Here is an 11,476-nt window from a genome sequence, read left to right as displayed (position 1 = left end):
AAATCGAGGAGCAGTGCCCGTTCTTATCTATCTTACAACTTACCTTCGAGAACCGATTCGTCTCTGGGGGCTAGCCACGCCCCAAGTTTGTATGTAAAAGTTAAGTCTACCACAAACCCTGTTCATTAATATGTCCCGTGGACTTCCGTCCGGATCTATCCGTGCGAGCCCCTAGATACTGGGCAACCGAACGGTAGTGCCAGTGCACCCTGCCTTCTTACTCCCCCACTAACTCGCCCCAAAATATGATCACCCTCCTTCCCCAGTCATACATGGAAATGGCCGCCAGCGCCACTGCTAATCAGGAACTGCGACTGAATGAGGTGGGCATTACAGCAATGTGTTAGTCCGGCAACAACTGCATCGTTTGCCTGCAGCTAAATAACCTGACCGACGCGGTAGAGCCCTTTGCGAGGTAAAGATGCGTCCCGACTAACTGCGTACATCTACGTGGTAGTGGCTGACGCCTTCCTCGCGCCACCGGCAGGCTTGCCAGTAGAACCAGCTGTTCAGTCAGGCTACATTGCTCCGTTCCAATGTGGTCTCCGTGCTCTGATACTTGTCAGTCCACCTGTACATGATGTTGTGCTACAACCCATAGTCTCTCAGGTTATGACCTTCATGAGCTCAACGACCTACGGTCACGGTCCCTAGTCTTTATCCACGACCTCTTGGAACTGCTACGTTCTAACGGGGTTAGTTCAGACGATAATAGCTTGCCAGATCATCTATTCATTTCGTTTGTAGATATCGGCATCATACAAACTTGCACCTTCCAATTCCCCACTCTGCTTCATATGCGCGTTGCCGACAGAACTAAGTGTTCCGAAGGTGAGGTCGGCCACAGTCGAGATACTACAAAATGCTCGGGTTACCGCAAGGTACTCGTTGATATCTACAACAATCGTTGCATTTCTTAACCATTTGCCTATAGACAGAAGGTATTACTGGCGGACCTAGAACATGGACCCGCACTTATCATTTCTTGAATGTTTGCACCAATTGATCGTCTCGAAATGCTACGTGTAATTGCTTTCGTCATGTTGCTTGTAACCGAAGCATGTACATATAATACACCCGTTGGGAAATTTGATTTTAGTTAGCAAATAAAACCACAGTGTGACCGTGTTAGAGGGTGACCCTCTGTGATGTGTCACAGACATGTCACGCCGCCGTCACCCCATAACTCTGTCACCGCGGGCGAATTTTTCCTGAACTTGTTGTTCCTCTTCCGCCATGGTATCTCTCGCCGATTTCCTCCTCACCATCCTTCCTACAGACAGTGTCCCTCCGTACCTAAAACGGTGGATAGTCGGCAAGTCCCCTTTGTCAACTTGGCCAGCCGTCGCCACAGCCCTTGCGTTGTACCTTGCTATAATATTTGGCATCCAGGAGCTCATGAGGAATGGACCTCCTCACAAGTTGAATGCTCTCTTCCGTTGTCACAATGCATTCCTTACCATCGGAAGCTTTGTACTTCTGGCTTTGATCGTCGAAGAGGTCACATCACTGTACTTGGCATCCGGCTTCTATAACGCAATGTGCTCAGAATTGTCCTGGACATCTGTAGGTGTTTCAAAGGTTGTCGCCTCTCTTCTCCTGAGAAGGGGTTTATTTCGTTGCACAGAAACTCGAGTTCTATTACTTGGTCAATTACTACTTCAAGTACATCGAGCTCTTGGACACGATTTTCCTGGTACTGAAGAAGAAACCACTCTGTGAGTGTTATCTCTTACTGTGTCAACTTCAGTCACTCACTTTTCATCACCTAGCATTCCTCCACGTCTTCCATCATTCTGCGACGGCTTTGTTATGCTTCACGCAATTGAACGGTAAAACGAGTGTTGTAAGTTGCTCTTATCTTCCGAAACCTCCCTCACTGAGATTTATGTAGTCATGGGTTGTAATCTCTCTCAACCTGTTTGTTCATGTGATAATGTGTGAGTCTGACCGTTTCGCCCCTTTCCCACTTTATTTATAAGGGAGCAGACTACTACTATTATGCGACTGCCGGGGGTGCCAAAATTTGGGTACGTCTATCTGTTCTTGCGATCTGAATTCCTTATATGACGTTGGGCAACAGTGGAAAAGATATCTCACAACGATGCAAATCGTCCAGTTCATCGTTGATCTATTTATTGTTTACTTCGGCAGTAAGTGAGCGCCATAACAATTTTCGCGTTGGTGCTCACTCCGTCAAGCTTACCAACACTTCGCCCATTCGCGCTGGACTTGGCTACCCCACATCGCTAATTGCGCCGGAACGGAGGCCGCTGCACTGCTTGGATGTGGCTTGCTCTCTAGCTATCTCGTGCTTTTCATCAACTTCTACATTCAGACATATGAGAAGCCTGCGAGCGCAAAGAAGCTTACTGTAAATAGCAACGGGGTTGCAAATGGGTATGTCTATTTTCCCCGCTTGTAGCTGGCGCTCATCGTCCGCCAGGGTCAAGCATCACTAAGGGAGTATACTTGGCAGTGACACGGCTTCGTGAACTACTTATACAATGCTTTGAGTTACCCTAATACGTACTAGAACTTTTTGGAGCCGGGAAATCACTGTTTACCCATTCATTCGAACCTCATAGTCCATCTGATCGATTTACTATGTTATTGCCATGCTCTTCTGGTTTGTGGCGTAACCCATTATTACTGTCTATTCCTTGCAGCGTACAAAGGCAAGGGTTTATTTTCGGATCTTCGTGACAGGGTTTTCCATCTGTAAAAGATCTGAATCCATTTTCTGGACAGTTCGTCGCCGTTAATGAGTGTTGTGTTCTGTTAGCGTCGGGCTTTCTTTTTGAGCGAAATATTGTGGTTCCAACCCTTCATCACCAAAAATTGGTAAGCCTGGAAAGCATTTCGAAACTGGATTACATAGTCATTCCACCTGGATTACTACCACAGCCTCATATAAAGTATCACTGCAGAAAAAAAGAAATGGGTATAACTGTGTAAATATGCACCTGTGACATGGAGGAACTAGATGAGGGAATGACATCAAGACCTGATCAACGACCTCGTCTTTATTCCATCCTAAGGGCAGTTTCTACCAGTCTCTGCACTGCAGTAGCCACTTCCTCAGAGGTACTCCGGACAGTTAGCCGACATAACTAGCGGTTCAATTAAGTCCACGCGTGGCAACAGAAGTTAACACTGACCTTAGCTTCACGGTTTGGTTCCAAACGCAGTAAACAGCCAACCTTTCCTTCGACCGAGGTGTGCAGAACAGCAGCACCGACAATGTTGCTAGGATTAGGATCAATCCCATCCAGTATCTCGAAGTGGTTCCCTGAAACAATCCGACGGTTGTGTGGAAGGTCTATATGACCGGCAGCATCCAGGGAAATAGGGAAAACGACCTGTGCTTCTCGGGGGAAACCTCCTATAAGCTTCCACCTTTCGAAAAAGTCAGCCTGCCCGAATTTTACGCCTTCAGAGAATTTAGTAACAATGACTGGTAACCGTATCGAGATAGACTGGTAGGCACCAGCTAGAAATGATACCGTAAGAATGGGAGGGCAAGTGAAAACTTTCTTGCATTCTACTTGCAGAAGTTGTTGACTCTGGGTGCGGGGAGCAAGGACATTCGCAGGTATCTTTGCGAAAGTCGCAGAAAGTGCCGCAGAATCGCTCACGTAAATGGTGGACGTAAACGAAGTGAGCGGCGCGGAGACCTTGTTTCCAAAGTAAATTGCCAACTGTCCCAGGTAACCCTGAAACCTTGATTTGATCCCGATTTGGATCTGAACGTCCTCGTAGAGAACGCCTTCTGCGCTGTACGTGAGCTTCTGATACCACTTGTCGATCGATGGGCCAACGGTCAGCCGCGGCGCAGGGGCAGACTCCCCTGCCTCACTGGGCACGGTCAAATCCAGGCCAGCAAGGGCGTTTAATACGGCCGAGTCTGCAGTCCCGGAGGCGGTAGCAGAATCATTTACAGGCAATTCCGCTTGCTTAGGGCGCACCAAAGTAGTCATTTGTTGTTGTTCGAGGTTTATCTCTCTCCCCCCATGTATCCATGTCCGTTTGTCTTCCGTATCCGTCATTTTCCGATTGAGCCTGCTCGTAAGCCCGCTCACCCTCGGCGGGAATGGAGGCATCTCCTCGCAAACGTTCTGCAACATTTCGTTATCATCCGGTAGACAAGCCAAGGCGTAGTATTCGCATGCGCGTTGTTGGAGCTCGGCATCCAGTACGTGCCGATAGCGCTCGAAAATATTAATGAGCTGTGGCTTTATTTCCGGGAAGACGTTGACCCATTTGATGTAGGTCGATAGTAGGATGGAACGAGTAGGTGCGACACAAAATTGGGATTTTGAATGGAGCACCTGGAATTGCTCGATGGGGCTGTAACCTGGCTCATTTGCAATAAGGTGCCCATACTCCCCCAAGATGTACCCTATAGCTATGATCAAAAGCGATCTAGGAAATGCTGTCCTCACGCACCTCCAACTTTCACCAAACTTTCGTGTACGGATGGCGTCTTTAAGTATTCGAATACGACTCTAGCCGCATATGCTTGCAAATCCTCCGTATTTGTGACGATCTGCACCACTCGATACCAAACTTCCTCCCCCACATGGTCGCCAGCGGCGCTGATAAGTTGCAGTATAGTGTCAACGTACCACTTGTACGAGCTTGCGTATTTCTCGGTGAGAATGGCAATTTTAAGCACCATCTCTTCTCGTAGAACGTAATCGGCCACTTTCAGGTAACGTAGCAATTCGCCGACAATGAGTTCTGAATTGTCGACATCGCACATACTGTACAGCAAGTCAAGCGCACGTCTCCGGACAGAAATGTCTTTGTCACGGAGTGAAAGAATAATAGTCCCCTGGTGTTTCTTCAGGGGATCGAGGGTCTCAGATCGTGCGGCAAGGTGAGCCATAGTGTCTAAGCCAAGGTAGCGGACGTTGGTTTCTTTAGAAGAGATGAAACGAGCCAGAAGGACAGCAGCCGTATCAACCAGGGGGGACCTGGTATCTAGGTGGATGGCAAGACTGATTGCTTCGAATAGCACAGCATTCTGAGCATTATTGTGTTGGACGTTCCTCGAGGGCTCCGCGCTGCTAGTCATGATAGTCTGGAGTGTCTCATTGAGAACATTCTTGAGCGTCATGTCCTCTGTGGCAGTAACATAAGATTGATACGGAGGTGAGAACGGCATACGGACCTGTTGGTGGGTAGTACTGAAGGAGCCGTAAAAGCTTTACCTGTAACCACGGTGCCGGGACCTTGTAATAGGTATATATCCCTGAGTACTCGTGCTCTATCCCGATCTATGGAGATCTCAGCCTATTCGTAATGGAAGATTACTTGGAAACTGAATTTACCCGATGCAATCGGTCGACAGCCTTGGTGTAGCAGACGGCAAAGGCATCCGGATGATCTTGAGCAAGGGCCGTTATTAAACTGGTCACACACAGCACCACGCCCTACAATGCGCTGTTAGCACAAGGGAGACGGCGTGGACCCCAATGAACTCGCCAGGTCCTGATCGTCCATTAAAGACACCAAGCGCAAAGCCCATTCCACGGCAGGAATTACCTCGGGGCGTTTCCTGTAAAGGCGCAGCAGTGTCAATGCCGCCTTTTTCTTTACGAACGTCATGGAAGTTCTGGAGTGCGCTCAGAGAGCAGCTCCAGAAAGAGGCATGTGGCCTTACGGCGAAATTAAGAGCCTATGTACGTCTTCAGCGAGAGCCTCCGCCATCTCGCTACTTCCCACATTTGCTATCGCATGCAGCGCAAGACAGTTATGAACCTCATTGTTCTCGTCGAGGTCCTTTCGGATCGAATTTACTACTAATCGAAGGAAGTCCGAATTCTCGTGCATCAACAGAGTGACGGCCAAATAGCCCTGTACGAGAGCTAAGCTGTTACCGTCTCCAGTGAACGACAAACATACGATCTGCTTTTCACTGTATTTCGAGCTTGAAATGAGATTGACGGCTTCCAGGTGGCCAATATCGACCTTGTACCCCAGGATATATGTGAAGATGATCTTCGCGACATATCTAAGGATGGAGATGAACAAGACGCAAGCAGGTAGCAGTGTAAGATTGTATTCACTTCTTCTTTTGATACCCATCGAGGTTGCCGTCTGAGAAGTGAGAAGTCGCAGTTGTTGGGAAGAAGAGAGACAGCACCATACCTTTGAACTTCTTTCGTATGTTGGCCATCTCCTTGTTAATTCGTTTCTCCTCCAGCTCACGCACTCTGGCGCCGCGGATGTCGGCGATGAACTGGAAACTGGCATTAGCAGGTGATGAAATGTCTAGGGCCCACGCACTTGAGTCAAACCTCGCATATTGGCCGCCATCTTGGGCAACGAGATCCCGAGGACCGGGGTGAAAGGAACTGACTGTTGGAGGGATTGGTTATGGAAATTTGAAACCTGCTTGGCGTAGCAGGTCGAGAGCAAGTTAAACAAACTCGAGAACCCGGGTGACCGTTATGTAAGGCTAAAGTGTGTGGCGTAGGTACACACGGTACTCTGGCAGTTAACATATTACAGTAGTGTAGCTTCACTGCCCTGCCCACCCTATGGAGTACGGTTCTATCAAACAAGCCCCATCGAGACCGATCCGGAGAGTTACGAACACACTAGATTCCCTATCATCTATCGTGCCTTATGGACTTCGCCACAACTCTGGGTGGCTTAGCCTAACTGACCCCAAGCATTTTATAAAACAAGGCTAGAGAGTATCTAAGCTTAAGATTCTATGGAATTTCCTCCCTGCCATCCGCTCGCTCAACGATAGCGAACACATCCAGTGGCATTTATTCATGCATGGAGGACACAAGAGAAGTGGTGTGACATTAACAAGCAAGTACAATACGAAATCATGTATCATAAATGGATGATTTGCAGCTGTTGGAGGGATTGCTTATGGAAATTTGAAACCTTTTGAAAGTCTGCTTGGCGTAGCAGGTCGAGAGTTGTAGACAGACTCTACGTTGTGAGGCGTTGCATACCCCGACCGCGACCCGATGTTCGGAAGTCTACTTGATGAAAAGGCTGGAGAAGCTATTGGGGTGGCAGACCGCGACGTCGATCGCGACTGCGATGCTAGCCGCTCTTCGCTGAACCGGTTCAATATACGGACTACATCCCTTGTAATCATATCAAGATCAGCGATCTCCCTGGGAGACATCGAAAGATCATCGCTGAGGAACAGGTCATCGTCATCCCTTTCATCCGCGTTATCCCTCGTAAGAATCGTCCTTCGTCTCGTTCTTCCTCCACGTTGTTGGTTCACGAGGATGCCATCATATACTCGTAACATGCAGGTTTCTATTAATGCCTTGAGACGCTGGATGTCGTCTAACGCGGCCAAGTTCCCCGCAACTGGAAGCCATCCATCGCATTCCAACCCGCGCTCTGTTACCTCAACGTCATTGGCACCGAAGAGCAGATATGTCATGGGATCCAGGCGTGTCGTATTAATGAGGAATGTCTGCGGGTTTTGCCCGGCAACTGTAAGATTCTGCCGCTTCTCTGCGAAGGCATAAATTTGCTTTTCCCCTTCGAATGCATGTTCCATTTCTGGTCGAATATGCTTGCGATGATTGACGCTACTAGGATGAATGAATGTGGTCTATGTTGAAGTGATCAATCATGATATTACTTGCATAGAAAACCGTGGTAACCGACCTTATCGTACTGCGTACGTAGCGTTTTATCACCTGTCCGGACAGCGAATTTTGGCTGAGACGCAACGGCTATGAGGGCCGCCAGCAGGGGTTCGGAATTGCCATTCGCGTTGAGTGCAGGAGGCACTCCTGGGTGGCGTTCACGGACATGAGACCCGATGCCTTCGGTGACGTCAATGACACCAGCTTGGTGCAGAGACTGAAGGAGGTGGTGTCTGATTTTCCGAATGAGCAGAAGCGTGGGTCTCGAGAGATAATTTTCGCTGCAAAATCTGTTCGCTTGCGTGTAGTCACCAGAGTTGTAGATATCATGCCATGCGTTGTAGGCGTTCAATATCGTCAACGCGTCTGACCGAAATTCAGCAGGGGACCATTTGGTTTTAGCAGCTGCAGCCTCTGATTTAAGATGCATTGGGGACATGAAGGGATCCCGGTTGGTCAGAATTGCAGCGAGAGTAACGGCCTGATCCAAGCAACGGAAGAATACACCGTACAAAGCGAGTCGTCCCATCTGTACCTCTACAGGTAATTGTAGAAGCACGCGACCCAACGATGTCAGATTCTTCTGGTTATCTAAGGCTCCGACCATCTGTAAAACTCCTATGGCAGCTGCGACGCGGTCTGGATGAGGAGGTTCGATCGCCTCTGCAAGAACTTCTTCAACCTCCATGTCAGGTAAGCTCAGGGCTTTGATGTGCATAACAACGTTGCTGAGGTCGACCCGTTTCATTTCCACTGTTTGGTGTGGAGCTAAGGTCGCCGCTCGGGCATGACTTAGAAGTCCATAGTATTCGCCAGGTCGGTGTCGGCCAGCACGGCCAGCTCTCTGGTGCAAATTAGAAGCACCAGCCCATGCTGATGTAAGGGAGGACATGTGTCGACTAGGATCGTAACGCACTTCCTTGACCTTGGCGGTATCAATTACATAGACAACGTCCGGGATCGTAACGGAAGTCTCGGCAATGTTAGTTGCCAGAATTACTCGACGGACGCCTTCAGCGGGAGGCTCGAATATGACCTGTTGTTCGGCGAGAGGTACAGAGGAGTGCAAAAGATGGATGGTGTACTTCATCCCATCATTGAAATCCAGGGGAATGTCGATCCCTTGCAGGACGCGCTGCACTCCTATGATATCCTCCCACCCAGGCAAAAAAACGAGGATATGCCCAGAATCAGACCGCTGAAGGACGTGACAGATGGTACCAGCTATCAACTGCAATGGAGTATCGAGTTCATCGTTAGCCAACAGCGGTAGTAAAGAGGTCGACAGTGGAGGTGGGGTTATCAAGGCAGGGTTAGACTGCGCGTAAGCACCCTCGCGCTCAAGGTACTTAGCCACTGATTCATCATTGAAGATCCATTTCAACTGAGAATGACGCTTGATATCCTCAATGAAGTCTTCCAAGTAACGTTTTTTGACAGGGAACGTTCGACCAGAGATGTCAATGACTGGCGCCTTGTTACCGTTCTTGTCAAGGAAGTATTCCTGGAACAACGTGGGGTCGAAAGTGGCACTCATCAACACTATTTTGAGAGGAACATTCCGCGCCTTCCGATCTTCCAACATACGTCTCAGCACAACAAGCAGTAGATCCGTGTCAACGTCCCGTTCATGCACCTCGTCGACTACGATATGTGTGATTCCGTCCAGCTTCGCCGCGGCAATTCCTCCTTCTGTCATGGCAGACTGGATACGGCGGAGTAGGACGCCGATGGTGCAGAATGTGATGGACCCGTGCTCTTCAGGAAGTTTGGATTGAAAACGAACACTATATCCTATGGATCCGCCGCCCACGGTTTCTCCTCTCTCCTTTGCTACCCGCTCTGCAACACTGAGGGCCGCCAACCGACGGGGTTGTGTGCAAATTATGTTACAATGCGCACCTTCACCACGATCAATGTAGTCATCCAGAATGATTTGCGGAATTTGTGTGGTCTTTCCAGAACCAGTTGCTGCCACGCAAATAGTCACATCATTCTCCTGGACGTGGTCTATAAGCTCCTTGGACCTTGTGAAGACAGGTAAAGCAGTTCTAGTTGACCGCATCTTCTCCACAGAAGGATCACTAAGGTACGCCTCTCTGCGTTTTTTCAGGAGATGAGACCTCTGTCTGGCAATGTGGGGCGGATACTGACGGGGATGTGAGGGATTAGGGATACCGATCATGCTGGCACGCAACGGTGAGGGAGCGGAGCCAGCCAACTTCGCTCTGACGGCGGACTGGTTGTTGTACAGTGCGGTCCTTTTTATCTCCCGGCACAGATCTTCGATTTCGTCACCCAACCCGTTGCTGATTTGAAGGTAAACCTTCGGAGCGAGGCCGAGATCCTTTCCGGACAGGGCGGCCGCGACATATTTTCTCCACAGCTCGGGGTCACAGCTTTCGAGGTAGCGAGTGACGTCTAGATAACACTTGGTAAGTGCAATCTTTTTGGTGCTTGCACTGCCTATGCCAATGCGACGACCCCCGACGATCATAACTACTTCCCAAATGGTACTTTTTCGCTTGCCCGTTTGTTGCTGGTATTCGATGACCGGCTTCCCGAAACTGTATATTCGGCAGTAGTAGTCCATGAAACTCCGAGCACGTTCATAGTTCACGACTGAGCCGTCCGACAACTGTATCTGATCCGGTGGAGTGAGTTGGGGGGTAACTGATGCCTTAGACGGCTTGTCAAGCTATGCAGTGATATGATAGCCACTTAAGTTACGATGAAGCAAGGCTGATAGAGAAACCACTCACCAGGCCTTTGTCGTATAGCTGATATAGTGCAGACAAACAGCAGAGCCTCTCTGCAGCTTTCTTTTCTATGTGATCGCCGACGGCAACCATACGCGGCTCGGTTGGGAAATCGAGGGTGCAGCTTCGTAAAGTTCATCAGCTAGTATTACTTACTCCGGGTCGAAAAACGCCTACCGAGTGACTGGCCTGTTAGTGTTGCTGTCGAAATATTCTTTGAAGTCAAATTGCAGCACATAGTCAGGACCCAAATTGGTAGAGACAAAGTTCATGAGAGGAGATTTGGGGTTGTCTGCGAGCGCAGGCTTAATCTCTGGTCGAGATCCTATGCTGATCCTATGCTGCTTCTCTATGTAGACGGCGTCATGCATGGGGCCATCTAGTTCGGGTAGTGACTTGTTTCGTGACTTGAGAGGAGAGCTGCCCCGTTTTCCCTTCCGCCTGCCTGATTGGCGAGGGCGCTCGGGGCCCCCGGAAGGCAAGTCTTTATGATTGAACGAGCTGGGCGGTATTGCAAAAGGAGGTGAGATCGTGGCTGACTTGCCCGGCTGGTGTCCGGAAGGAGACTGATGTATCCCTAGTTTTGGGGCCTTTGCAAGTCTCTGCTCCCCTAGGCTGGACAGTGGCCGCCGGTGAGTGAGAACGACTTCCTCTGCATTTATATTCTGCTTCAAAGCAGCGACACTGGCATGTCGAGAAAATGGTCTCTTGAGAGAAGATCCCTGAGCAGAAGCATACTTTGAAGAGTCCGCGTGCATGGGAATGCGACACCGGTGCCGTAGAATGCCACGCAGCGACGAGATAGAATGGGGCATAGCCTCTGGCAGCGAAAACAATGGTCAGTGATCTGTGTTCATCTTGACGTACTGGACTCACACCTCCGACTGTCCTCAAAGTAAAGCACGCAGTTCTTCAACTGAACACAGCGAGCTTCGCCGGCATCTTCCGACCAGTGTCTATCTACGGTCGGGGACAATCAAACTTGACTAGTTTGGTCCAAAAAAAACTTGTTCAGGCTAGACCAAACGCTAGGTAGAAACGAATTTTTGTCTGGCACTGGGTATTATACGGGCAAAC

General features: G+C 49.4%; 4 protein-coding genes across 4 annotated transcripts; 2 read left to right on the top strand and 2 right to left on the bottom strand.

Annotated features, from left to right (window-relative positions):
• Window positions 1-19: 19 nt before the first annotated feature.
• F5J12DRAFT_869809 (uncharacterized protein) lies at window positions 20-1,104 on the top strand. Its single transcript, XM_051747110.1, has 6 exons — window positions 20-323; window positions 378-415; window positions 488-561; window positions 610-695; window positions 748-881; window positions 935-1,104. The coding sequence occupies exons 1-6, from the start codon at window positions 246-248 to the stop codon at window positions 987-989; spliced, it is 465 nt and encodes a 154-aa protein (XP_051594296.1). The 5' UTR covers window positions 20-245; the 3' UTR covers window positions 990-1,104.
• Window positions 1,105-1,236: 132 nt separating this feature from the next.
• On the top strand, window positions 1,237-2,425 carry F5J12DRAFT_729144 (GNS1/SUR4 membrane protein; the record flags this gene model as incomplete). The annotated part of the gene is made up of 7 exons (XM_051741939.1): window positions 1,237-1,566; window positions 1,628-1,718; window positions 1,773-1,846; window positions 1,895-1,940; window positions 1,990-2,030; window positions 2,084-2,153; window positions 2,202-2,425. The coding sequence occupies 7 exons, from the start codon at window positions 1,237-1,239 to the stop codon at window positions 2,423-2,425; spliced, it is 876 nt and encodes a 291-aa protein (XP_051594295.1).
• Window positions 2,426-2,837: 412 nt separating this feature from the next.
• Window positions 2,838-6,492, bottom strand: F5J12DRAFT_58457 (adaptin N terminal region-domain-containing protein). Its single transcript, XM_051740163.1, has 10 exons — window positions 6,295-6,492; window positions 6,157-6,247; window positions 6,075-6,105; window positions 5,669-6,019; window positions 5,491-5,620; window positions 5,337-5,438; window positions 5,177-5,282; window positions 4,450-5,127; window positions 3,162-4,402; window positions 2,838-3,113 (listed from the first exon to the last, which is right to left on the bottom strand). The coding sequence occupies exons 1-10, from the start codon at window positions 6,322-6,324 to the stop codon at window positions 3,027-3,029; spliced, it is 2,847 nt and encodes a 948-aa protein (XP_051594294.1). The 5' UTR covers window positions 6,325-6,492; the 3' UTR covers window positions 2,838-3,026.
• Window positions 6,493-6,735: 243 nt separating this feature from the next.
• F5J12DRAFT_923070 (uncharacterized protein) lies at window positions 6,736-11,476 on the bottom strand. The gene is made up of 5 exons (XM_051749337.1): window positions 11,276-11,476; window positions 10,577-11,219; window positions 10,403-10,523; window positions 7,660-10,338; window positions 6,736-7,603 (listed from the first exon to the last, which is right to left on the bottom strand). The coding sequence occupies exons 2-5, from the start codon at window positions 11,212-11,214 to the stop codon at window positions 6,893-6,895; spliced, it is 4,149 nt and encodes a 1,382-aa protein (XP_051594293.1). The 5' UTR covers window positions 11,215-11,219; window positions 11,276-11,476; the 3' UTR covers window positions 6,736-6,892.

The sequence above is a fragment of the Pisolithus orientalis genome (assembly GCF_024613125.1).
Source record: "Pisolithus orientalis strain OTSU chromosome Unknown F5J12scaffold_111, whole genome shotgun sequence".
Lineage (NCBI taxonomy): Eukaryota > Fungi > Basidiomycota > Agaricomycetes > Boletales > Pisolithaceae > Pisolithus > Pisolithus orientalis.
The sequence above is the reverse complement of the archived record's forward strand: the minus strand, read 5'-3'. Positions and strand labels throughout refer to the sequence as shown.

Bases quoted from the DNA above. Each gene is read 5' to 3' on its own strand.
- F5J12DRAFT_923070 (XM_051749337.1), bottom strand. From the start codon at position 11,214: ATGCCCCATTCTATCTCGTCGCTGCGTGGCATTCTACGGCACCGGTGT. The intron at 10,339-10,402 runs GTGAGTGGTTTC...ATCACTGCATAG, and splicing joins AGCTATACGACAAAGGCCTG to CTTGACAAGCCGTCTAAGGC. The intron at 7,604-7,659 runs GTCGGTTACCAC...ACTTCAACATAG, and splicing joins TACGTACGCAGTACGATAAG to ACCACATTCATTCATCCTAG.
- F5J12DRAFT_58457 (XM_051740163.1), bottom strand. From the start codon at position 6,324: ATGGCGGCCAATATGCGAGGTTTGACTCAA. The intron at 6,248-6,294 runs GTGCGTGGGCCC...GCCAGTTTCCAG, and splicing joins ATATGCGAGGTTTGACTCAA to TTCATCGCCGACATCCGCGG. The intron at 5,621-5,668 runs GTAAGGCCACAT...AGCGCACTCCAG, and splicing joins CATAGGCTCTTAATTTCGCC to AACTTCCATGACGTTCGTAA.
- F5J12DRAFT_869809 (XM_051747110.1), top strand. From the start codon at position 246: ATGATCACCCTCCTTCCCCAGTCATACATGGAAATGGCCGCCAGCGCC. The intron at 324-377 runs GTGGGCATTACA...GTTTGCCTGCAG, and splicing joins AGGAACTGCGACTGAATGAG to CTAAATAACCTGACCGACGC. The intron at 416-487 runs GTAAAGATGCGT...CGCCACCGGCAG, and splicing joins GCGGTAGAGCCCTTTGCGAG to GCTTGCCAGTAGAACCAGCT.